The sequence below is a fragment of the Lycium barbarum genome, chromosome 9 (genome assembly GCF_019175385.1).
Source record: "Lycium barbarum isolate Lr01 chromosome 9, ASM1917538v2, whole genome shotgun sequence".
In the NCBI taxonomy this organism is placed as follows: Eukaryota; Viridiplantae; Streptophyta; class Magnoliopsida; order Solanales; family Solanaceae; genus Lycium; species Lycium barbarum.
Genome location: NC_083345.1, coordinates 29,529,886 through 29,557,185, shown reverse-complemented (window position 1 = coordinate 29,557,185; position 27,300 = coordinate 29,529,886). Strand labels below are relative to the sequence as shown.

The 27,300-nt window shown below is 37.9% G+C and overlaps 1 protein-coding gene and 1 long non-coding RNA gene across 3 annotated transcripts in view; one reads left to right on the top strand and one right to left on the bottom strand.

The window, feature by feature from the left end:
- Positions 1-6,611, bottom strand: part of LOC132611157 (uncharacterized) — a 33,747-nt gene extending 27,136 nt beyond the window's left edge. The window contains exons 1-3 of one of the 2 annotated variants that reach the window (XR_009571488.1): positions 5,407-6,611; positions 4,038-5,328; positions 3,354-3,407 (exon numbers count right to left, since the gene is read on the bottom strand). This is a non-coding gene — a long non-coding RNA (uncharacterized LOC132611157). The remainder of the gene's footprint in view (positions 1-3,353; positions 3,408-4,037; positions 5,329-5,406) is intronic. The other variant, XR_009571487.1, reaches the window with a different exon arrangement.
- A 13,262-nt stretch (positions 6,612-19,873) lies between these two features.
- Positions 19,874-26,391, top strand: LOC132611816 (uncharacterized). The gene is made up of 4 exons (XM_060326183.1): positions 19,874-20,180; positions 20,867-21,193; positions 21,903-22,563; positions 26,364-26,391. The coding sequence occupies exons 1-4, from the start codon at positions 19,874-19,876 to the stop codon at positions 26,389-26,391; spliced, it is 1,323 nt and encodes a 440-aa protein (XP_060182166.1).
- The last annotated feature ends 909 nt before the right edge of the window (positions 26,392-27,300 follow it).

Sequence of the window (27,300 nt, the reverse complement as noted above, 5' to 3'; positions counted from 1 at the left end):
TTTCATGAAGTCATAACATTTTGAAAACAGGTAATAATAATGATAAACAGATAGATAATCCCCCTCTAGTGTTCAGTTAAACTAAGTCTAAGGACTGTCTTCGGGCAGGCTCTGAGGGATGCTTAATACCTTCCCCTCGGGGTAAATAAAACCCTTATCTAGAATCTCATAGGTTTCATGGACTAAAATGGAGTAGACACACAAATACATATAGGTTTCCTGAGTTTCCTAAAAAATAAGGTGGCGACTCTAACCCTTTTAGACCAGTTAGAAGAACCGGGAAGTTGCAAACTATCTTGGACCCGTTCAAAATAGGGCGTAACAGTTGTAAAGCCGAGCTACTCACTGCACACAAGTTTAACAGTTGAGCTTGCCCATGCTTTAGGTCAAATATTGAATGAGATAGTCTCTATTCATCCCACATGCTTCCTACTATATATACAACATATTGCAACATAGTGTGTATCACTCGAAAAACCTAATCTAAATTGGGCAAAAGTTGTCGTCACAAGATTTCAAGTGATCACAAGATCAAGTCACTTGCAAAACTAAAGAACCCGATCCAGATACAGATTTAGTCTAAGTTCTTTATGTTGTTGTAAGTCTTTTGTTCTGTTGTGCTAAAATTGTAAACCTACTCTTCCCAAAAAGAAAGTTGTTGTTAGGTAGTTTAACTTTCAATTTATTAAGTGGTATCCTTAGCTAAAGCCAGCTTAGGTGTATTAGTTGGGTTTGGCTAGAGGTAGTCAACCTTAGTTTCCTTGGCTAGAATTAGTGAAGTGGAGGTATTTGCAATCGGTGTATTGCAAAGGTTGAGGGACTATGGGAGTTAGTTCCTAGGTTGCCACGATTATAAGGGTTGAGGGATTATGAGAGTTAGTTCCTAGCTTAAGATAGGTTGTAATCTGAAGTTGCTCGTGTAGTGGAGTTGAAATCCTACTGGGGTAGGTCGTGGTTTTTAATCCCTTGAGCAATGAGTTTTCCACGATAAAAATAGTGTCTTCTTTACTTACTGTATTGCATAAGGGAACTGGTACACAACTAGGTCTCTCATACATTATTTGGTGGACGCAAAGCCTGTAACAATTTGTATCAGAGCAACTGCTTTCTAAAATGCTAACACCTAAAAAGAATCTGTAAAATTATTGCTCCACCTAATATGAAAAAAGGTCAATCTTTCACCAAGCCACCCAGACTTAACGGAAAATACTATGGGTGGTGGAAGACTAGAATGCACGACATCATCATGGCTGAAGACCCAAAGCCATAGGATATCATCTGTGATGGCCTCTATATTCTAATACACACAAGTGAAGATGGTGTAAAAACCACTGATAAAACAAGGAAAGAATACAATGATGCTGACAGGAAGGCAGTGGAGAAAAATTATAAAGCCAAGAAGATCCTTCCATCATAAGTCACCCTAATCCTGAGATCCCGGTGCATGTGAATCTTGCCATGGCCCTACCCTAGAGCCCTGATCTGGCACAAACTGATCTAGCATAGGATGCGAAAGTCCTCCAACCTATTGTCCTTCCACTTGCTGTCTATCGCCGCCCAGGAATCCTACGAAAGTACCCACTATTTTGATCTCAAAATCTGACCATTACCCTCATCTGGTTCTTGTTCCGTAGATCCTAGAAAGCCCTAGTTAACTGACTCCCAAGATCATATACTTCTCAATTCCTCAGAAGACCCCACACACTCTGCAGCCCTATTACAATACAGAGTCCGGGGATTAACCGATCTAGTCAACACTTGTATTGCCCTCCTTACTTCTCGCTTAACTGGGTCCACACGGGAAACTGGTGATACCGGAGCTCTTTCTTGGCCTAACACCTCTAATACCATCAGGGTCGAAATCTCCCGTCATGATGACTCATCCCGCATCTTAGACGGATGTATCTCGATAGAAGACATCATCTAAGATGGGTCCGTCTCAATAAAAGACATAACCTTAGACGGACTCGGATCATCTGTAGTCTTTTTCGTAGAAGTCATCTCTTACCTATAAAACAAACAAAGGTCAGGGTTAAGAATTTCATTTCCTATGACTCGGCTTTATAGCACGATCTAGGACAAGAAAGAAGGATAACAATCCTAAATGCCCTGCAACCTCCTATTTATAAGTTTGGCGCGCAACGCACCCATAAAAAGGACTTTACCAGAGACGGCTTGTACACATCCCTAGGATAGACCTGCTCTGATACTAAGTTTGTCACGACTCAAACCGGAAGGCCACAACGGGAACCCTGGCCTTGCTTGACGAGCACCACTCTAACATAAATTGATGATCATATCAACATACCTAAGTAGGACAAGAGGGTTCGTCATGAGACAATCTGAATAAAACATAGGGAGTAATCAACAAGGGACGACCCCGAAACAATATACATAGGATATATGGGCCTATAAAGCCGACATGATCATCTATATTTCAAACTATAGGCCAGCAAGGCTATACAAATATCTACATACATGACATATGTCTACAAGCCTCTAAAGAGTACCTAAACATCATAAGGTCGGGATAGGGCCCTGCTATACCCATAACACGTGTACATAGGTAGGATGACTCACAAGGACAACTCCAGAGCAAATAGAGTGCACCAACACCAGTACCGTCAACCTATCTATCAGGACCTGCGGGCATGAAACACAACCATCCCCAGGTAAAAGGACGTCAGTACTAATAAAGTACCGAGTATGTCAGGCAGGAAAGTAGCTAGGAGAGACATGACAATAATATGAGATAAAAAGAATTAACCTGTACATCTGAAATGCCTCTGAGGGCTATGATATGGATAAGTACTGTATATATGTGTATATAACGCCATTCATACATATATATGCGTATATAATGCCATCAAGCCTCTATGGCCATCATCATCATCACCAACTGATCAGTAGTGAGTATATAATGCCGCCGAACATATATATATATATATATATATATATATATATATATATATATATATATATATATATATATATATATATATATATATATATATATATATATATATGCGTATATAATGCCATCGGCCTCTGTTGGCATCATTATCATAGTATCTTATATGTATAAGTATGATAGGAGCACATTTTGGATTGGTCAGAACGACGCATGCTCTTTGCACCTCTGAATAATGTTATGATACTAACATCATTGTCATTACATGACTCCATGAAAAATTTAAATCATATGAATAGAGTTGCTAAGAATAACACTATTAAAACATGAACCAACAGGGACATTTCTAGCTACTAAGAGCGGAATCGTTATGACATAGCGTTTCAGTTACGTTTCATTTCATAAGGATCATGCCAAAAGAAAAAGGGTTAGCCTTACATACCTCAATCTCCTTGCATCCTTAAGAACTCTCAAGCATCCCACAAAATAATTCAATCTACAATAGCGCAATGAGGCTCATTTTAAAAAAAAAAATAAAAAATTATTACATAGGGGGTAGGGGAAGGGAAATAGGGAAAGGGATTATAATGAGGGGATTCAAACCCTCGCCAACAAGGTGAGAGTTTAGGTAGCCAACCAACTGAGCTACTAGATCCCTACCACAATGAGGCTTATGATTAATACTAATTAGAGATTTCATTCATAGCTTAAGCTAGTAGCTCTCTAAATAAATTTGGGCAACATCTCCTCTATAACAAGGACTTCCTCCAATTTCATATACCAACAATAGCAAGCATAGCAATCCAGCAAGGATAAACACTAATAACAAGACACCATATATAGTAACCACATGCCATTAGCATTTCACGACGAGCGACATGCTCGGATTGGAACCTATATCACCTCATGAACCTCTTACTCTAACTCAACATTGCTCACAGAATGATAATAAGTATTTTCATCAAAAGTTCCAGCATTATATCATACACAAATAACTATAAAACCGTCCAAACAACTTCAACAACCACACTAGCATTTCTAGGTGCTAGTTTATGCTCTTTTTAACCATTTACTTCAACCAACACCAAAATAACCTTAAGAACAAGCAAGAACATGAAATACTTACCTTATACAGCAGCCACAACATGAATTCCAAGCTCTTGTTAGATTACAATGATCCTTAACATCACAACAATCTCATAGAAGTACTTCTCCTTGTCTTAGCTAATCTTTTATATTGATCTAGGATGAAAATGTTAGGTTTCACCCTTGAACCTTTAAAATCTAGTAGGAAAAGTTTAGGAGAGTATATGGAGGAAATTTGGGGTGAAAATGACTTAAAATGAACCCTCCAATGAACTTAAAACAAAAAAAGTCGGCCACCGCCTCGAAAATGTGCCGGGATATGCGATGCGTTTCACCAAATGCGGCCTCACTTCCCTTCGCATTTTCTAGGCAAAAATTTGGCATCAGATGCCCTCCATATACTCCCCTGAATGGGTGGCATATCAGGTTCTGTGACGCAGAACATCTCCCCGACATATCAAACTTTGTCGAAACTTGGTTCCTTCGATTCGATTAACCTCCAACATTTATGGCATATACTTAACATTTGTTCCAGACCTTCCTTGACCTTACAGGGATTTCACGACCTCTTTGAGCTTACGTTAGTTTACTTACGATACGAATGACGCAAAAAATCCGAGATGTAACGAGAGGGGGGTGGGGGACTAGAAATGAGAAGTATGATAAATGTTTGTGATCTACTCAATATCAAGAAGTGGTGGAGGTTTAGAGGACATGATTATTTGCATCAGTATTGCATCAGGGCTCATCCTGTTTCCTAAGTATAGGCACCTGGTAATTCCCATATTTGGAAGACTCTTACACAAGCTAGAGCAAAAACAGAGCATAATATGATATGGAGGATTTATAATGGGAATAGTAGTTTTTGATTGGACAATTGGACAGGTATGGTGCATTAGCTACTTATTGCCCTGACCAGAGGCATCTGTCAACACTACTGTGTACAATTTCTTCAACAATCAAACATAGGATATTCAGAAACTGCAAAATGTTCTACCAGAATGGCTTGTGGACAATATTATTAACATGAATATTGGTTCCAACAATAGACTTGATGTGCTGTTCTGGAATGCTTCTTCTGATGGTTTTTTTCACCAACGTGACAACTTGGGAATCCGTTAGAGATTCTAGAGTGACTGACCCTTTGCTCAAGAAAATTTGGCACAACAGTATTCCTTTTAAGCTTTCCTTTTTAATGTGGAACCTAATAAAATTTAAATTACCTTTTAATGATGTTATTTGCAGGTCTTGGAACAGAATCCCAATAGATAGCTTATGCTGTGCAGACCCTCAACCTGAAACCATCAAGGATCTTTTCATAGACAGTGAGCCTGCTCAAAGTTTGTGGAAATTCTTTGGTCAGCCTATAAGGATCAGTTATCAAAGCAAAACAGTGAGAAGCTTCTTACAAGATTGGTGGCAAGCAACTGGGAAGAATGTTATTCATAAAATGATGCTCAAAATCATACTGGATTCTTTGGATCACAAGATGCTCTTGTAGATATGGAGTGCAAACAAGATTTTACACAAGAAGGATGGAGCAGCAGTGTCAATGGCTTATTAAAGCTTATATGGACAAGGCCTTGCCTATGCACAAGATGAATCTACAGTGGGCACAATTGTGTGAGACAGTTGAAAGAGTGAGGCACAAAACAATTGCAAAGGTTGTGACATGTAATATGCCTTATAATGACTGGACTAAAATCAACACTGATGGAAGTTTTTTGAAAGAAAATGGGAAAGTAGGCATTGGTTGAATAGCTAGGGACAATTCTGGAAATCTGTTATTTGCTTTAGCTACTCCAGTTCAATGTAGAGACCATAATGTAGCTAAAGCTTTGTCTTCCTTTTTTGCTATGCAATGGTGCAAGAACAATGGGTACCAACACTACATCATTGAAATAGATTGTCTTATTGTAGATATGATGAAGAACAAGACATCTCAAAATCTTAACTTGAAGAGCATTGTAGAGGATATTGCAGACTTGAATAACAATGCTGATGCTATATTCTCACATTGCTATAGAGAAGCCAATAGAGTGGCTGATTATCTGGATAAATTAGCCACAACATTGAGGGAGCAAAGAATCTATAACACTTTTGACCAGTTGCCTATTGGTGCTAAAGGGTCCTTTTTGCTGGATAAGAGGCAGATCCCTAACATTAGGATTAAATATGACAAGATCAATTTTTTTGTTAGCTAAATGTATAACATGTATTCTAGGAGGAATGATTTGCAATTTGTGTAAACATTTTCTAGCTGATTGCATTGCAATCTCTCATGTATACATGGGGTTTTGGTTTAGTCCCCCTCATACTTTTGTGTTCCCTTTACATGAATGAATACATTACCACCAGGATCCAACATGATAGATTTAAAAAAAAAAAACACACACACACACACACACACAAAACACAAAAGAGCATGAGGAGGAGGGAGAAGGAGAGAAAGGCAGTAATAGCACGGGCGGGGTATTTTTCATCTCTGTAATAAAAATAATTATTGTCATAAAATATTAAATTTCACAGTCGAAATCTCACGCAATGTCTTAAAAAATTTATCTGTGAATTTTTTAAACACCACAACCATGATTATTTCTCAATTATAAAGCTGAAAAGTGACATTTGTGAACTTTATATGAGGAAAAAAAGCATGGAAATAAAATCAATAATCTACCGTGGAATCTACATTTTAAAAATTAAGATTAGAATTTAGAATCTATATGTACAAAAGTTTAAAATTGAGTAACTTAAACAAATGACTACAAATTATCAGATTCGAATGAATTGATGCTAGTTTTTACATAATTATTGTTTGTAGCCAGTTTTAGGCGATTCACGTGTATTTGAGTGTATTTGAATACACTATTTGATATCACGTGTATTTGAATGTGCTTGAATACATGCAACCTTTAATTTCTTTGAATACATGTGTATTCAAGATGATTGTATTCCAGTGCATTCAAGTACATGACAAAGTTGTGTATTACAGTGTAGTTATATATTGATCTATCCTTTTTGTTTTGGTTATATTTGAATGTATTCGAGCTCCGATCAGCAAGGTCGCCGCCGGATGTCGCAAGGTTGAATGTATTTGACTATATTTGAATGTATTTGTGTTGTCGTCGGCTAGTATTTCACTGCTATATCTTGTATTCGGGTGTATTCAAAAACATAAATCGGCTGTATCAAAAAATGACAGGGGTAAATCTGCATACAAACAACAAAAATTCAGATACAAATTTTTCAGATACACTGTATTTACTTGGAAAAATCATATATAAACATATGTATATAGAACATTCAAACAACACATACAGTCAAATGGATCTTGTTTTGCCCAAAAATACAATCAATCAAATACATATAACTCATATTTATACTAAAAAAAATGACGAATACACTCAAATACACTCAGATTTAAATACAATCAAATCTGGTCGGATCTCCGGCTAAATACAAAATACACTGTATTTACACTAAAAAAAATGGAGAATACACGCAATTCATTTAAGAATACACTGTATTTACTCGAAAAAATTGTATAGAAATCTGGAGAAGCATAGTTTTGATTTTTACGCTCGATTGGTGCAACGTATGCAATTACATTATGAACATATGCACTTTCTACGTTTTTGGCTGAGCAAAACTAATTCTTCTTTACTTTTGGTTAACATTTTTTCTTCTTGTTGAACTTCTATTGTTTATTTGTGACGACCATATGTGATGGAGGGCACCGCGGTGGAATAAAATCGGTGCGCCACCGCAGCTGTCACCGTTTCTGCCATCAATAGAACATTCCACCTCCACCACCACTGTTTCCGGCTTTTCCGTCTTCGCCGCTGCCATTTGGATGATCTGGTGGTATCTCTGTTCAGATTCGGTGACGAGCAGGTGTTACCAAGAGAGAAGAGAGAGAGAGAGGGAACAGAGAGAGAGAGAGAGGGGTGAGAGCCAAGGGAGAAGAGAGAGGCAACAGAGAGAGAGGCGAGGGAGAAGAGAGATCTGGGAGGTGAGGAAAAATCGATTGAAAACGAAGACTATTGACATACATAGCGAATGTTTCGATAGGTATAACTAGTTACGAGGTATAAATTAAAAAAAGACTATAGCTACAAAAAGTAAATAAAATAAAGAATAGTTATTATCCATGAATATCTCTTAGAGTAGCTCACCATGCATATTTTCTTTTAAAAATTAAGAATAAAATTTAAAGGCCGACCCACCACAAAAAGGACTTACAATGAAATTTCTAATTTTGTGAAGGTGTAGAGCCCACTGCATGCATCATTTTTGGGCCACATGATGATGAGTTTATCTGTTCTCACAAGAAAAAGTGGCCAGTTCAACTCTTTCAGTTTTTTAGGTAACAATTTTACGTGACCATTATTCATTTTCTAAGAGCATCTCCAATCTTGCACACCACTTTTTACATCAAAATGGTGTAAACATCAAAATTGTGAAAATTAATGCGAATCCATTATACTATTTTTACACCAAAAAAAATATATATATTCCTTTTATATTCTTCTCTCTCTTCTATATTATTTTATTTTCTTTTATTTAAATTTTATTTTTTATTTCATAAAACAAATCCTTTCTTTTTTTGTTTTTTTTACATATTCATTCCATGTAATTCATATTCCTTTGTTATATAACCATTTAATATAAAATTATTTTATACTATAAATTTTTAAATAATATAAATTGTAAGCAAATATTATACGTTATACATATTGATGAATAATTCAAATAAAAACGAAATCATTGATAAAATATAATTAAATAAATATTACATTATGGTGAAATTTATTTTAATTTCTACATAAATATTCAACATCCATGATTAGTATGTTGCTCCCATAAATGCTCTATTAACGCATTACGAAGTGCAAAAATAAGCATCTTTGTTCTTAAAAAAGAAAATAAAATATTCGACAAGATAGAGCTTTGAAACTAAAAGAATTTAAAGAAGAAAATAAAATTTTATTGTCGAATTTAGATTTTATTGATGATCCAAATATTCGTGAATTTATTCGACAAGAACAAAAACGAATAATGGATAAAAGATGTCAACAGTTTCAACAGCCACAACCAGAACAATCCTCTACCCCATATACTCAATATTTTAATGATATCGGTGGATCTGGAAACGACCTACCAAAGTACTAAATTATTGTTATAATTTTCTAAATTATTATGTTATTTAATGTATTTTCAATTTTAATGTATTGAACATTACTATGTTATTGGACATTGTGTTATTGAGCAAGTGTTATAATTTTAATGTATTATATTATTGAATATTGTGTTATAATTTTAATGTATTTTCAATTCTAAATTATTATGTTATTGAACATTGTGTTATTTATTAACAACATATTATATTTTATATTTGCTGTATTTTTTTATGCAATTATAACTTATAGTAAAATTAACTTACTATTTTATATAAAAATAATATATACGAAAATTAATTTATAAAAATTACACTCTAATGGTAAGATGTAAAATTAATATCATAAAGATATTACATACAAAATAATTAGGTATATTAGGGACCTAAATGAAAAAATTAAAATTTATAATATGTTAATTTAAAAGTGTTACATAATAAAAAAATAATTAAAAAATATTGATGAATAGTAATGGTGTTGATGAATAGTGTATCACCAAATTTGGTGCAATACTATTCACACACCAAAATAGTGTAAGAAATGGTGCAAGGTTGGAGCTTCAAAATACCAAATATTACACCAAAATAGAATTTGATGTAAAAAATGGTGCAAGGTTGGAGATGGCCTAAAGAAAGTTTAATTGGTACCTTTTTTTCCCGTAGTTTAATTGGTTCCTAAAGTACATATAATTTTAGACAAACTTCTTTCCTTTTTTCTGCTTTTCCTCCTCCTTCTCTTCTTAGTAATTGTACATTAGTAGTATTTTTATGTTTACAACAATTAAAATATAATGCTTTGAAATAATGAATTTTGAATATGAAAAGTGAGTTTTAATTCAAATAGCTGCTGTGGGAGAATTTTGAAAATATTGGCAAATCACTATTGTTGCAAAATGAGTTTGTTACATTTGACGTAGTTTTAAGAAATTGAGGATTGAAGTTTGTTCATTATGATATTTGAAATTAATGTTTCAAGTTTGAACTCATTCTAAGTAAATTTAGACGTCAAATCGTGTGTTGAATTGTTAAAATTAAAAAATACATACTTTTATTTTTGGGCTAAAAAATATTCAACTGAACATCTACACATCAGACTCACACGTCTAAAGCGTATCGAAAAATTGGGTGCACTTTAGTTATGTTTTTCTTAAGTGCAGCACACCATTATTACAAAATGAATTTATTAGATTTGTTGTTGTGTTGATAAATTAATTAATGACTGAGGTTTGTTCATTATGATAATTGAAACTTATGTTTCAAATTTGAACTCATTTAGAGTAGATTTAGGCGTTGAATTATTGAAATTCGAAAAATAAACTTTTATTTTTAGGTAAAAAAGAGAAACACTTAAGGGACGTCTTAAGTGCATGCAAAACATTTCATGCACTTTAGTCATGTGAGTCTTAAATGCAAAAATGACTGCAGTTACCAAATCTCCTTATTTAGAAAAATACATTTTATTGTAAGAAGTACTTTTCAAAATAAAATACTTTTGTAGAATAATAGTTTGATTTTGACTTCCTTCTATAACTTTTTTTGTCAATATTAGCTCAGTAATTTGTGCTTAACTAGATTCCAAAAATGCTTATTCGGAAAATCTATTCTTTTAGCTTTTGAAAAAACAGCTTCGCATGCAACTCACAAAAACTTATTTTCCCTCTAAAATCTTGATCAAATACCTCAACTCTACAATTGGGAGTTCTAATGTTCAGACAATTAATAGTACAGACAGGGTGCTTCTTGATGCATTGATGAGTCCTAATGTTGAATAGTTAATATCTCTTACACCTATTAACACTAAAAAACAACCACAAATCTATATATTATTAAAAAGAGGGTAGTTTTAGGACAAAAAGTAGTTAATTAATTATTAGTTATTGTTTGAATTTAAAAATAATTAAATAGCTATATTTTTTATAAGTATTGGTTATAGTGCTACCCATTTCTTTACCATGAGGAAAAAAACTGAAGACCACGTTTCTGCCAGATCAAGTTTAAGTTTTAAAAATTTGTAATTCATTTTCTTTTAAGAACTTTTTGGAAGCATCGGACAAATAATATGAAAGTACTTTTAGCTATACGTTTCAGATTTTTTTTTTCCGATAGTAGTAAATTAACTTTTTTTTTTTACTTCACAATTCCATGTTGTTCTGTGGTATTAGTACTCGGAGCAAGAAGATAACATGTCTGCATACTTGGTATTTTGATGTTTATCATAGAAATATTGCCTTGACTTTTTATCATCACAATGAAGTTGTTGACTTTTGTGACTAGCTGTTAGTCCATGCCTTTGAATGATGCTTAGCTCCTTTTCCATTAATATGTAGGTGGTGAGGATATAAGGACCCGTGGCCATGAAGCATAAAGTTATACAGATGAAAAAGGATATAACATAGGGAATGCTGTTTTGTCATATGAAGATCCTTCTGCAGCACTCTGCTAGGGGCTTTTTAAATAGTAAGAACCTATAGTAGAATGATTTCCTTTATGCACTATATGTCTTAACTGCTAACCATGAATATGTTCACCGGATTACGACTTCAGAGGTTAATTATAAGATCAGCGTTGCAATGGCTGAGAAGTCTGCACTAAAGGCTCCTCCAGCATATGGTTTCTGGGTAATTCATATAGTGTTATCCTTTGTTCATTCTTCTTTTTGAATTTATTTTCTTTCATATTCACATGACTTCCATTTTTTGCTACTGCCCACTTAAGAGTACGTAAATGTCTTTTATACTTGTGCCTTGGCATGCATGGGAGTAAGCATTTTCAGCACCTCTAATCACTCGATTTCCTCTTCTATTGGACATTAGTAGTTTTTTTCTCCCTTTTTATATGCTGAAGTTAATTAATAGTAATAGATTTGGAAACTTATGACTAAAAAATCAAATAGAGGTTTGGAAATTCTATTAAATTTTGTTTTAAATTTGGCAGGCAAAATTTTTGTATGAAGAACTGCCAAAAGTTTAAAAAGCTGAAGACAAATTTAAATTGTATTTATCCGTATTCTCTTTTGTCTTCTTCTAAGAGAATTGTTCAGAAGAGTTTTAATGAAATTAAGTCATATTATCATAACATGTAACTTTTGAGCCATTAAGCAAATAAAAATGGACGTTAACTCATAAAAATCGAGATTAGTAAAAAACTTTCTTTATGCAGCAATGAACACACAACACATAGCCAAATTTTTGTGTGAATCTTTTGAATTTAATATGATTAATTTTAAATTTTGAATGAAAATATAAACTCTTTGAACTAGATGTGGTTAATTTTTAATTTGAAATTTGAAGATGTTAGATAAACCTAATAGGAGTTCTTTGTAATTGAGATTAAAAAAAAGATGAATTTGAAATGAAAGATAAAGTTATTTGATTTTTCTCTAATTTAGCTTAAATTGATGTTGCCTTGCAATTATTCCTAATAGATTTTTTACTTTGTTCAGACTATTTACGGAGGAGAAATCCATTATTTCTCTGTTTATATAGACTTTAGCTCATTTATTTTTACTTCTATGAACTCTAATAATTCTTTTTTTAGAACAAGAGGAAAAAAGGAATATTCATCCTTTTCAACTTATTGCAGCTCTGAATATATCATGTTCACATGTTATGCCTTATCATCATATGCGGTGCAAAGTTAAAAGTAGATAATTCTGTGCTCGACGAATATGTATCATGTGATTGGGTGCCCAATTGAAGTAGCAATTTCACCTTCCAAAGTTTCGTATATTGTAATGGATACATGTAATAAAATGATTTAAGTTGTGTATTGCCTTCCAATGAATGGGAGCTTTTGTCACTCAAAGATTTATTTCTTTAATGAGATAATTTAAACCTATATGTAATGGAATGTAATAGGTTTTGTGGTGCGATTATCACATGTTCCATAACATGATAACCCAAACATGTCTTTCCCTCTCTAATTAGGTAAAGAAATATTCATCCTTTTCAATTTACCGCAGCTCTGAATATATCATGTTCACATGTTTAATTAGGTAAAGAGAAAAAGATACAAAAATATGTTTTAGTAGATAATACTTAATTGAATTTGAATTGAGGAAGTATTTTGACCTGGCACGAGAAAAGTTATACTATGAATAAGATCATGTAACTAAAATAAAAGATGGAAAAACAAAACAAATGCCAAGCTACAAAATAAAATTATAAAATATAATTAAATTTCTCAAATAGAAAATATAAATAAATGCTTATTGCATATAATACAAAACTAACAATTATTAAAAATATTAATAGATTTTATGATAAAATAATAATAAAAACTTCTCTATTTATACATTGAACAAATTTGGAATCACGATAATACATAACATTGTTTGGACCATACGTAAAGCACTTACTGAGAAAACCTAAATCATACACTACAAAAAAAAATTGGTAATTTGTGGAGGTTGAAAGTTGCAATTCGTGGGGTTTTAGCCTCCTTAAGTAATTAGTGGAGGCTAAAACCCTCGCGAATTGCAACTTTCAACCCCCGCAAATTACCCTTTTTTTGGTAGTGATAATTTACCATGATTATATTATAAATTAAAAAAAATATGTAATTAATTAATGTTTAGTGATAAGAATGTATATGAAGTCATGCGTAATTTTTAGCACTACTAGTCTAATCCAATAGCCTGAGATTTTTATGATTTTCTAACATCACAATATGGAGAAGTAAATGGAGATGTTCCTCTTGCTGATGTTTTTCATACAGTACCAGCAAACGGGTAATAAGAGCTGTTAGACATTATTTCTTAGGCATTATTGGTGCTAAATGTTGGCTTCTATATAGCCTTTTCAATAATATTTGGTTTTGGCGTTGTCTTACATGGGGATTGTTACGCTTACAATTATTAGAATGAAGATAATGATCACTGGAACAATTCATCAAGCAAATCATCATCTTCTTTTATGCAAAGATCTTTGACTACCTGTTTTAATACTTCAATAAAGGATGCATTGGAAGCTCAAGGATATTTTCAGGGCGAAATAGAAGTCTGTGAAGTTTAAGTTTCTCTAAAATTTAAAATTTCAGTCTAAGATGATTGTTGTAACGATTTCACATAGTAGTTACATACAAACATAGAAGAAATAAGGTGAAAGTTGTATACTCCCAATATCTTCTTCGTATAGTTGTTTTGTGAATATAATTATTTTTACATTCATAAATTTTTCATGTCTCTGATGTGTGAACTTCTGAATTTGAATTTCTTTGGACAATGATATAGTTGAGAGAAGCGCTTTGCACAATGCTATAAAGAAGATTTCACTGCAAGATGTCGGATCACAAATTAATTTGATTGAATAGTACAATGTTTACAGTTGTAAGTCCATGATGCTCATGTCTGTGTGCATTCTCCTTAATCAAATGATTTATTTTGACATCAAATTTTGATGCTAAAAAGTAATTCACCCATGTTAAAACTATTATACTTCAAAATAGAGTTCTTTTGTTTCCCTAGGCCCCACCCATTTGTGGGATTACACTGGTATATCGTTGTTGTTGTATAAAGTTCTTTAGTCACATTTATATTACAATTAATTATGTTGTAAATATATATTGTTTAAGAAGAGTACAATTATGTTTTGTTAGCACTATTCAAAATGACCAGAACTCAAATATAAGATTGTTACAACTATCGCCCTCCACTCTTTTTTTTTTTTTTTCGTTTGAGATAATCCGCACATCGCGCGGGTACGTATACTAGTTGATGGTAATATTACTCTCTCTCTGAACAAGTTTGCTAACTCACAAGATGAGGACATCATTGAGAAAGGTGAGGAAGATGATATTTTGAATTATTGTTTTGCAATTGTAGTTAGGTATGCAGACATTCCGCCTAAGCAACAACGCAATAACAAAAAAAATCATGGAAGAAAAAATAGTTGGGATAGTAAGACGATTGAGACTTTTTTTCAAGGCACCTACTGATGTGACTGACAAAACAGAATTATATGATAGTATTAATAGCTTCAACAAGATTCATTAAATTCAAGAAGAAGTGATGAACTATCAAGTAATGTTGGATAGATTTGAAGCAGAAGACGAGGAAACTATTTCAGGTTACTTTAGACGGGCAATCTATCTTTTTTAATTCTTACGTTTGTAAAAGGAAGTTTGAGGTCGATAACTCAACTTTCTTCTCAGTTTTTATATTTTGCATTACTTAAGTATACTCATTTGTAATATCATATAGAGTATATTACAAACTTTATGATGATCATAGAATAACTAGTTTCCTCAGGCTTTTATGTTGTTCATGCTTGTTAGTTAGTAGATCTTCATTACCTCATTTGAATTAATAAGATAAAGCCTAGTACCTCTTACTTGTACTTATTCTTGTAGATGATTTGTTTATTTTTTAATAAAAATTGCTAGACACTCTGTCTACTGGTATAAATTTACCAAAAAAATAAAATAATAACACCTCAACTCTTTAAACTAAATATTTTTAATTTTCCAAAAGTTTAACTCAACAAACTATTAATCTCAAATTTTATTGAGATAACCCATTAAATTTCTCCACCCAAATGACCCTTCAAGTTTCAAGTTGCCAGTTGCCATCAGCATGGACATCTTCCATCATACTTTTTTGTTTCCTTATCTTTACTTCTCACCTAATTAATACTTCCTCCGTTTCAATTTATATGAATATATTTGATTGAACACGATATTTAAAAAAGAGTGAAGACTTTTGAAACTTGTGGTTCAAAATAAATCTTAAATATTTGTGTGGCTATAAATCATTTCATAAAGTGAATTTATTTTCAAATTAGGAAAGAAATCATTCATTTTGATACGAATTAAAAAAAATAGATTTACATAAATTGAAACGGAAAGAATATTAAATAGAAAATGAATAAAGGATAGAGCATTATAGAGTGTAAATTTTATCCTCGGGGGAGTAATCAATTATGCACAAGTCTCTTTCAAGAAAGGAAAAGGGCGCACATCTTAGGAGCAAAACTGGGTCAAAACCATCAAAAAGGGAAGGGAGGTTCCACATTGTTTATGTCACTCACCAATCAACTTGAGGGTTCACATCACCCTTCAACCATTAATTTCATGTCACTTACTAATCAATGTGGGGATTCACATCATTATCCAAGCATTAATTTCTTTTATTGGTAATTAAGATGCCTGGTTCCTGTCTCGTCTTCTGAGAAGGATAGCTCATACATAGCTGACTCATAAAAATCTGAAGTACATAAACTTCATTTCAACCATAATTATTGGGTACAAATATCTTACTTAATACCCCATAAGTACTTCCACCTGTTAAAAAAAATTATCCACTTAACCTTTATTTTTTTAATTAAAAAAGAGTGTTCACTTTTAAATAAAAAAAGAATTAATTTTATTTTTAAAAATTTGTCCTTATTAAGTGTTAGTGACCAAATCTCAATACCTATTTAATTAGGAATAGTTTAGTCAAATTATCTTTTTTCCCTATGAGTTATTATTTTCTTAAGAAGCATGCAAATGACTTAGTGAACACTCTTTTTAAACCGGAGGAAGTAATTAATACAACGATAAGTTTACTATATCACTCTTCAATTATAATAGATTCAATATTTTGGGAAATGAATATAGTTAAAAATCAAGGTAAATTAGTAACAAAGTGATAAATTCTATCTTGGTTTATCAAACTGGACAAGTTAAAATGAAAATATATTTACAGTAGGGAAAAGGTGCAAATATACCCCTAAACTTTGTGATTTAGAGCAGATATACCCCTAGTAAAAAAGTAGTGTATATATACCTATGTCGTTACAAAATGCTGCAAATATATCCTTTTTGCTGACGGAATGTTTTGTAAAAATCATTTAGCTTTTTTTTAATTAAAAAAAATATCCCGTGGCTTTAAAAAAAGTCTACTATTTTTATAGTACACGTATTTTTCTAAAGTCACATGGTAATTTGTTTTCCTGGTGGGAAGTGTCTAATTCGTTTAAAAGAATGGGTAGACTTATTTTTTTAAAGCCACAAGAATATTTTTTTAAACAAACCAGGCTCCACGCACCTGTAAAAAAAAATTACTCCCTCCGTCTCAAAAAGATTGTCCTCTTTTTGACTTGGCATAAAGTTTAAGAAATAAAGGAAATTTTTTGAAATATGTGATCCAAAACAAGCCTTAGATATTTGTGTGGCTGTAAATCATCTCATAAAGTTAAATTGTTTCTAAATATAGAAATGAGACAATCTTTTTGGGACAGACTAAAAAGGAAAAGAGGACAATTTTTTTGGGTCAGAGGGAGTACCATGTAGCTTTAAAAAAATATTTTTACTAAAAAAATGGGTAGACTTTTTTTTTTTAAAAGGCACGTGGCATTTTTTTAATTAAAAAAAGAAGCTAATGATTTTTAAAAAAATGTCGTCTATATTTGCACTATTTGTGGAACGACAGGGGTATATTTACACGATTTTTGTAACTGTAGGGGTATATATACACCACTGTTTTAACGAGAGGTATATCTACTTTAAATCGCAAAATTGAAGGGTATATTTATACCTTTATCCTTTATAGTATAGTGGATAAATAAAAATGAACGGAAGAAGTAACTGCGTTAATTAAGGAAGAAAGGTCTACTCTATGGCACCAAGGTTTGCTAGTTAAATGGGGAGGAAAACACCTTTTTTTTTTTTTTTTGCGCGATTCCCTTCAAGGCTTCAAAGGCACTTGTATTTAATTTTTTCTTCTTAAATTGGTGATCTTTAATTTTTATCTTTCGCCTAAAAATTAATGAATTTCGGATTCAAACTCTCGCTCAGTCAAAAATTTTAAAAAAAAAATCTCAAGGGAGACTTTTAGATCCAAACTTTACCTTAAGACAGACTCTGCCTTAAGGTAGCAAACTCTGAGTTATAAAGTAGCAAACTCTGCCTTAAGGGATAGTTGTAAGCAAACTCTGCTTTGTGAATCTAAAGCTCTGCCTTGCGAATTTTTTTTAAAATTTTTTAACTGGGCTGGAGTTCGAAACCGAAACTCATAAATTTTAAGCGAAGAACAAAAATTAAAGAACTAACAATTTGAGGGACAAAAATTAAAGACCACCCTTGAATAAGGACAATCGTGCAAATTTCCCGGAAGACGCTAAGCTGTCATTCTACCTAATCGTGTCATATTTCTTTTTATCTTATCATTCGTTTTTTTTTACTTTAAGCATCTGATATTCAAAATTCTCAACTCAACATGCTGAGGAAAACTAAATACTCCTTATCAAGTAATTACCTATTCCCGTGAAATAAAGTATTCTCCTTCTTCTTAAGAGGTTATTAATACACTCTCTTTGTAAACTCTAAATTCTCAATAGCTTGTGTTTTGGCTTCATCTTATATGCAAACATTAAACCCAATGAGTAATGAATAGTTTACAGTAGGAGCTCGTACGTACATACCACTCTAGGGCGGATCCATATAAAAGCGGAGAGGTGTTTACCCCGAATCCGGATAATCAATTAAATTTGTGAGTGGGTATAGGATATGTGCTTGGATCTTGACGTGTATTTGGAAGAGAAAATATGTGTATGAGCGTTCTTCGATAAAATGGCTAATAATGACAATGATCTATGAATATAAACGTTTATAAGCAATGTGGGACACTTGATAGAAGATACACGATAACAATGGAAACATATGATCTCGACCGAATCAGATATTTAGAGAGAGGGATTATATATATGAGTCTTTCTATTACAAATGTTCTTGGAAAAATAGAAGAGCCAACCCCGGTAAAGGAAGGGAATGAGCTCTATTTATAGTGATGTCTCTATGGGCCTCTTCCCATACTTATGATTAGAATAATAATAATGACAACTCTAAGCAGATTTGGTGGGATTAGTTTGGCCGTACGATCTGACACACGCATGGTTGGTGGTTGACCATGGCAGGACGCTACCGAAGCACGGTTCACGCGCAACGGCTTTACCGGACCAACTGCCACGGATAATCGGACTAACGGCCTCGACTGGTCTGTTAACGAAGAAACCGGACCAAATAACACCTCTGCTTAGCCCCGGTCCGAGCGTACCTCCGGTACGGAACTAAAATCCTCGTGTATGCTCTCGCCCTCTTCTACCTCCGGTTCCTCGTTCCTCCGGTTTGACTCATATCCGATTTTTACCGCATACAGATAGTCCCCACACTTTCCGGACCAACGATCTATCGGAGTAACGGGAAGTGGATGAATCATGAAACCGGTGACTCAATTGGCTTCGTCGTTATCTTCTCGTTTTAGCGGGAACGGTTGCGTCACGTTCCCCCTTTATCGGCCACGTGTCTTATCCCGAATGGCCGGTTCTGACAACCGCCGCACGCACGTCGCTTCGAGTCGTTTCTCATTAATTACGGGGGACACGTGGCATCCCCCGGTTGGTTGGGGAATCGTAACCGTTCTAGCCCAACGCCTATATAAGGCTCTTTTCCCCTTCACTTCAACACTTTCATGATCCATTTCTTCCTCATTTTTCACTCTTCACTACATTTCCTCTTCATCTTCATTTTCAGTTGTCTTTTACAGCCAATTCGCCGCTGAATTGTTGCATATACTTATGTGAAAAGAGGCAACTTTTTCACCATTCTTGCTAATCGTCCCTGCTTGAGTGTTTGTTTTGCACTTTGTCACTTCTTGAACCGCCAGTTCTCTAAATCTTCTTGAGCTTTTCTGCTGAATCCTCTTCCTTTCTTATTTTCCCAAAATGTCTGAAACCACTTCCCACGATGTCCCATCGGTTTCATCTTCGGGGACCGAGCCTGCATCTCCGGTAAAAACAAAAAGTGCCTTTGAGCCCACTGCCTCGGATATTATACCTGCCAAGCCCAACTTCAACAAGGACCTCAAGGCTGATAAACCCTCTTCGGTGTCCGACAGGGGATATGATGTGAGGCGCTACCCCTCATCTATTACCGAGGAGAGGCTTGACATAGTCCGGGCCGACTGCGGGTGGGACACCCATCCAGTTTGGGTTTTCGCCCCCGGACCAGATGAATCTGTTACTGACCATCGTGAAGGGTTTCTGTACGTGTACACATATCCTTTCACTCTCAAACTCGACCCTCCGGTGGATCCGGTCATTCTCGACATGTGCCGGACTTACGGCGTTACGTTGGCTCAGATCGGCCCAATTGTTTGGAGGGTCGTAGCGTGTCTCCGGTTGTTGGCCAACGATGCCGAGAAGGAGTTCACACTGGCCCACCTGATACGCCTATACTCCCCGAGGCTGTTCCGGGGTGGCGTAATGAAACTGGCCAAGCGCAGCCGGAATCCATTTTTCTAAAAAATGGATGAAGACAGATACCGGGGATGGTTGGAGCGATATGTCCGGATGAAGACCGAGGACATTATTCCAGTCGATTACATGCCTTTCCCGGAGAAGTGGAATAACAAGCGTAAGTCCGAAACCTCGAATAATTGCTTTTGCATGCTTCGTCAAATTTTGATTCCGCTTTCTCACTGTTTCTTCCTTACTTTTATCAGCCAATGGGTACGTTCCTCCGGTCATTCGGAATCTGAGTGACTGGGTCACTGTACTCCTCGACCAGCATCCTTATGACAACCGGACATGGGCCCACCTGTCACGTGGTCGATAGGTCGCCCAGAATCACGGTAGCCTTCTACTTCTATTCGTGTTTACTGCATCCTTCTCTATTCGTTCCATCCTTCGACCTTTGCTAACATCTTATCTTTTCAGGTTTTCCTAAGGGCTTGGTAGCCCCAAGATCGGAGTCGACCACTGAACCTACAGCGTCAGCATCCGAGTTCGATACAGCGGGTGCATCTCGTGCCCTTGCTGCTGCTACTGCCGCTAAAAGAAAGAGGCCCTCGGATCAGGGGCAACAATCGAAGAAGAGAAGGGCGAGAAGCGTCACTCGAACCTTACGGGACGAAACAGAGCCCGACATTATAGTTCGGAGAGTCGATGCCGAACCTTCCGTGGCCCCGATCCCAGAGGGGTCTGTCGCTGTTGCACCTCTTCGTTCCACCGGTGAAGGACTTTTAGTTCCGGCTCTTCACACAGGTGCGGAAGAAATCCTTTCCCCGGCTCCTCTTCGGTCGATTGACTTTGTCGACATTTCAGGTGAAACTTCTTCGGAAGATACTCCCCTGCAAAGGACAAGGAGGCCCCGGGAGACGACCCCTGCTGAAGGAGAGTGAAGGACTGGGAAGGAACCGGAGAACGAAGCCTCCATAGGCGTTCATCTGACTCCCGAGCATGAGCCTGCTACTACTGCGGAGCCCTCGGCCTTTGCCGAAGATGCTGAGGCCGCTCCAAGTTCCTCTACTCCGGCTCCGAGGGTGGATGACTTTGAAGATATGTTTGCGCGCACTCCTCCTGCAACCGGTGAAGCTGCAGGCTTCGGGCATCTCATGATCCCTCGGTCCACGAGGTCGGCCAGCCGGACCTCCAACTCTGGGACTAGGGACGGCTTGGTGCGTATTTTCCCAGCACCGAGTGTGGAGCCGAGGAGAACAAGATCGGTTACGGTCACCGTTCCTGAAGACTGTAGCTTCCTTTCCCGCCCGGTGGGCGTGGCGAGCTATCTGAGGCCTCTTGTCTCGGATTCGGACAAGCGCAAAATGACCGGGGTCTCCTGCCAGTGCCTTATGAACGAGAGTATGCATGCTGGCAACCGGGTAAGATCTTTAGCCGTCTTTGCATCTCTTCATCGAGAGTTTCCACTTTGTTTTATCCAAGTTTTTAACTTTGTTTCAATTGGAGAGTGTAGTGCTTGCAAACGAGGCCTTCGTCCATGGCCAGCAAGAGATGGGTTATCTAAGGGGCCAAATGGATGCCCAAGGCCATGAAACGGAGAAGTACCAGCACCTTCTCCGGGAGAAGGAGGAGGAGTTGAGCCGGGCGGTCGCCCTTTCCAACCTCCGACCCGAGCTTGATGCGGCAAGGGCCGAAAACAGCCAGTTGAAAAGCGAGCTGGCCTCAATGACTGAATATAATCGGAGTCTCGAAGCTGACAAGCTCAGCCTGACCCGGGACAATGCTCAAATATCCTCGAGGCTTGGTGAGCTCGAAACCACATTTTCCCAACTCCGAGGAGAGCTGGATCTGGTGAAGTCCGATGCTGCGAGCTTGGCCGAGAGGAATCGGGTGTTCAAATCGGAGAGTGCCCGATACAAGGAGCTTGCGAGGGTCTTTGAAGAGAAAGCGGAGATGAGGGCCCGGATGTACGATGACCTCAAAAATGAGCCTAAGGAGACGGCCGATGCCAACGACGCTCTCAAGACCGAGCTGGAGTCGGCTGTCCAAATGCAAAATGTTTTTAGAGAGGCTCGGGATGCTCTTGAGGCGAGGCTAGCCCAGGCCGAGGCCGAATTGGATGAAGCTTTGAGGAGTGTGGGGGCCGCCGAGGCTCAGATTACTATGGTTGCTCAGTACGAGAAATGGATGTCTCGGAGGATCACTCTTGAGCAAGCCGAGCATGGCTTTTCTGATCTTCCGGCCCTTATTACCGAGGCCAAGAGGATCGAGGGAGAGGCTAAGGATGCCCTCGGTTCCGACTCCGATGATTCTGAGCGGACGGTGTCCGAACATTCCGGCTCCAGCCATTCCGGGTAGTTTAGGGCCTGTATTTGGCTTTTATCTCTTTATTTTTTGCCTTTGTAGGACTTTGTTTTTCTTTTTATGTAAAAAACATCCGTTGTATAAATGAAAAGTGCATCTTTCTTTCTTCTTCGTTTGAATGTTTGTTTACTATTTTTGCTATAATCGTTGGTCCGTTCTAGGACAAGTCGACTCGTAGTCGTTAATTCATCGTGCCCATAGGTCTTATCCGATATTTTGGGGCCGGTTCTCTTTCAGCCTTGGCTAAAATTTTTTTGGCATAGCAGTCCCTGTTTGGGGAAGCTTATCAAATTTTGGCTCGGATCATCGTGACCTCGTTGCCTTAGTCGAATCTTTTAATGATTTTTGCTCGGCTCGTTACGACCTTGTTTCCTTTGTCGAATTTCGACCACGGTACCCGGCGTAGGGTATGTGAATGAGGCAGTGTCGAAATACGGTGGTTATCACCGGGGCAAAGTATATTTAACAGAAAGCTGTTATCCCAACTTTTGATAACTTTGTGTTTGCAAAATGTTTGTACATATGAGAATTTCAACTCCTTCTTCCTTTGCCGTAGCAAATATAAAATGAGACACGATTCGTTATGATCGTTTGGTCCTTACATCGAAGGCTATGGCTGATGGCCGGGCCTTAGTTTTGCCGTAGCAAATGCTAAATGGGGCATGATTCATTACGATCGTTTAGCCCTTACATTGAAGACTATGGCCGGTGGCCGGGCCTTTGTTATGCCGTAACAAGTTTTGAGTTTCTCCATTTTCCCTGACCGGGGTCTTCGATTGTGGGTACCGTAATGTATTCCCCTAGCACTTATCCGAGCCGCGGGGTCGGGTGGGTGCTATTAAGTCCCCAATCGGAGAGTGTGGCCTCGAATTTCCGGGCGCTGGTCCCTTATCTTTGTCGAGTAACACGTTGTACTTGTTGCCTCATTAAAAACCTTGTCGGAAAACCCATTTTGGGACAAAACCGTACTAAGGAAAAGAGTGCAACACGTGTTTTCAGGCCTAAACTCTAACTTTATCCCGTTCTCGGTTTCCTGCAAAAGAGAAAGGTTAATAGGAGAACATGGGGGGTCCATACCTTAGCAGTAATATCTTTTCAGATGAGCCACATTCCAGGTATTGCGCAACCGCTGCCCGTCCATGGACTCCAACTGGTACGACCCTTTGCCCATTATCCCGGTTACCCTATATGGGCCTTCCCAATTCGGACCCAACTTTCCCTCGTTGGGATTCTTGGTGTGCAGGGTAACTTTTCGAAGTACCAAGTCCCCGATTTGGAAGTGTCGAAAATTGGCTCTTCGGTTGTAGTATCTTTCCATTCTTTGTTTCTGGGCTGCGATACGGACTAACGCGCTTTCGCGTAGTTCATCCGTTAGGTCGAGCTTTACGGCCATGGCCTACTCGTTTGATTCCTCGGTGGTATATCTGAACCGGAGAGTTGGTTCGCCAACTTCCACAGGGATAAGGGCTTCGGCCCCGTAAACCAACGAGAAAGGGGTCTCCCCCGTGCTTGATTTGGCCGTGGTTCTGTAAGCCCACAGGACCTCCGGTAATATTTGTCTCCAATGGTGCTTCGATGCTTCAAGTTTTTTCCTCAAATTTTGAATTATGGTTTTGTTCGTAGATTCCACCTGTCCGTTTGCACACGGGTGATACGGGGTCGATACAATTTTCTTGATCTTCAATCCCTCGAGAAAATCGTTGACCTTACCACCTACGAACTGAGGACCATTATCACAAGTTATCTCAGCGGGGATGCCGAAACGGCAGATGATGTGATCCCATATGAAGTCGATGACTTCCTTTTCCCTGATTTTCTCAAAGGCCTGCGCTTCAACCCACTTAGAGAAATAATCAGTCATAAACAAAATGAAACGGGCCTTACCTGGTGCCCATGGTAATGGACCCACGATGTACATTCCCCATTTCATAAAAGGCCAGGGTGAGACCACCAAATGCAGTAGCTCTCCGGGCCAGTGAATCATCGGGGCATGTTTCTGACACCCGTCACATTTTTGGACGAAATTTTTCGAATCCTCGTCAATCCGGTTCCAGTAATAATCGGCCCTGATAATCTTTCGAACCAGAGCCTCGGCACCGGAGTGGTTGCCACAAGCTCCTTCGTGTACCTCTCTCATCACATATTCCGTTTCACCGGGGCCCAAACATTTAGCCAGGGGGCCGAGGAAAGATCGTGGATACAATTGACTGTCTACCAAGCAAAAACGGGCTGCCTTTGTCCTTAGTGACCGTGATTCCTTTGGGTCGTTTGGGAGCTTACCATCACGCAAGTGGTTAATGTACCTGTTGTGCCAATCCCAAGTTAGACCCATTGTGTTTATCTCGGCGTGTCCGTTTTCTATGGCCGTGTTTGACAGGTGCACCGTTGCCCCGGGGTTGATTTCCTTCCCGTTGACCGAGGATCCCAAATTTGCCAATGCATCGGCCTCGCTGTTCTGCTCCCTTGGTATGTGCTGCATGGTCCATTCTCTAAATTGATGAAGTACCACTTGGGTTTTCTCGAGGTACCTCTGCATCCGTTCATCCTTGACCTCGAAGACGCCTTTCACCTGGTTTGCGACCAAGAGCGAATCGCATTGTGCTTCGATGATTTTGGCTCCCATACTTCGAGCTAACTCCAAACCTGCAATCATAGCCTCATACTCGGCTTCATTGTTAGTCAATTTAGCAATTCTAATGGACTGTGAATGACATCCCCGGCTGGAGTCCTAAGGACGATCCCCAGCCCGGAACCTTTAAGGTTCGAGGCTCCATCCGTGTGTAGAGACCAAATGCCCGGGACCTTTCCCGAGGTCAGCAGAAGCTCTTTCTCGACCTCGGGGACCATGGCTGGGGCAAAATCCGCCACGAAGTCGGCCAAGATCTGGGACTTGATGGCCATTCGAGGTTTGTACTCGATATCATAGCCGCTAATTTCTACGGCCCATTTTGTTAGTCTGCCCGATAATTCCGGCTTATGCATGATGTTTTTAAGAGGGTAAGTAGTTACTACACATATTGGGTGGCACTGAAAATAAGGCTTGAGCTTTCTGGAAGCGCTTACCAGTGCTAATGCCAATTTTTCCAAATGGGGATAACGGGTCTCCGCATCCCCCAAAGTTCTACTGACGTAATAGATGGGGAATTGCGTACCTGATTCTTCCCGGACCAAGACGCCGCTTACCGCTATTTCGGAGACAGCAAGGTAGAGAAAGAGTGGCTCGTCCGCCTTCGGTGTATGCAGCAACGGGGGGCTAGACAAGTATCTCTTCAATTCCTGTAGATCTCCTTGGCACTCCGGTGTCCAAACGAAGTCGTTCTTTTTCCTCAGTAAGGAGAAGAAACGATGGCTCTTGTCCGAGGATCTCGATATGAAGTGACTCAACGCCGCTATCCTTCCGGTGAGCCTCTATACTCCTTTGACGTTATTCACTACCTCGATATCTTCGATGGCCTTGATTTTGTCCGGGTTGATCTCAATTCCCCATGAAACCCAAAAATTTACCGGACCGGACACCGAAAGCGCACTTTTCCGGGTTAAGCTTCATGTTATACTTACGGAGCACGTCGAAAGTTTCCTGCAAATGCTTAAAATGGTCCTCTGTTTCCAGGGACTTGACAACCATGTCGTCAATTTAAACTTCTATTGTTTTTCCTATTTGTTCTTCGAACATCTTATTAACTAGGCGTTGGTAAGTTGCACCGGCATTTTTTAGGCCAAAAGGCATCACATTATAGCAGTAGGTCCCGTACCGGGTGATGAAGGACGTTTTCTCTTGATCCCCCGGGTGCATCCGAATTTGGTTATACCCGGAGTAAGCATCGAGAAAACTTAACATTTCATGTCCAGCCGTCGCATCGATCATTCTATCGATGTGAGGCAACGAAAACGAGTCCTTCGGGCATGCTTTGTTTAAATCCTTGTAATCGACACACATTCGAAATTTATTACCTTTTTTGGGCACCACTACCACATTGGCAAGCCAATCCGGGTATTTCACCTCCCGGATAGAACCTATTTTTAAAAGCTTTGTTACCTCGTCTTTTACGAAGGCGTGTTTTGCCTCTGCCGTGGGCCTTCTCTTTTGCTTCACCGAGGAGAACCTCCCGTCCAAGCTGAGCTTGTAAGTTGCCACTTCTGGTGATATACCTGTCATATCTATATGCGACCATGCGAAGCAATCGGCGTTAGTTCGAAGAAATTCAATTAATTTTCTCCTGAGCTCCGGGGTGAGCCCCGTGCCTAGGTATACGTTTCTGTCCGGTAGGTACTCGAACGTGATGATCTGCTCCAGCTCCTCTACAGTCGACTTGCTTGCATCCGAGTCATCCGGCATGACGAACGATCTGGGTAGCTCAAAATCATCTTCCTCATGCACTGGATCCGACCCAGTGTACTTTGATTGCTATTGGGCGCGCTTTCCTCCGGTTACATCCTTTTCCTTCTGAACCGATTCTATGGGCCGAGGTGCCACTTCCTCTACTGCGAACATTTCCCTTGCAGCGGGCTGTTCACCTCGGATGGTTTTTAACCCCTCCGGGGTGGGG

Coding starts and splice junctions, on each gene's coding strand:
- LOC132611816 (XM_060326183.1), top strand. CDS start 19,874: ATGTCTGAAACCACTTCCCACGATGTCCCATCGGTTTCATCTTCGGGG. Junction 20,181..20,866: donor TGAATCTGTTACTGACCATC/GTGAAGGGTTTC, acceptor TTATCTTTTCAG/GTTTTCCTAAGGGCTTGGTA. Junction 22,564..26,363: donor CAGATTACTATGGTTGCTCA/GTACGAGAAATG, acceptor CTCTGTTTCCAG/GGACTTGACAACCATGTCGT.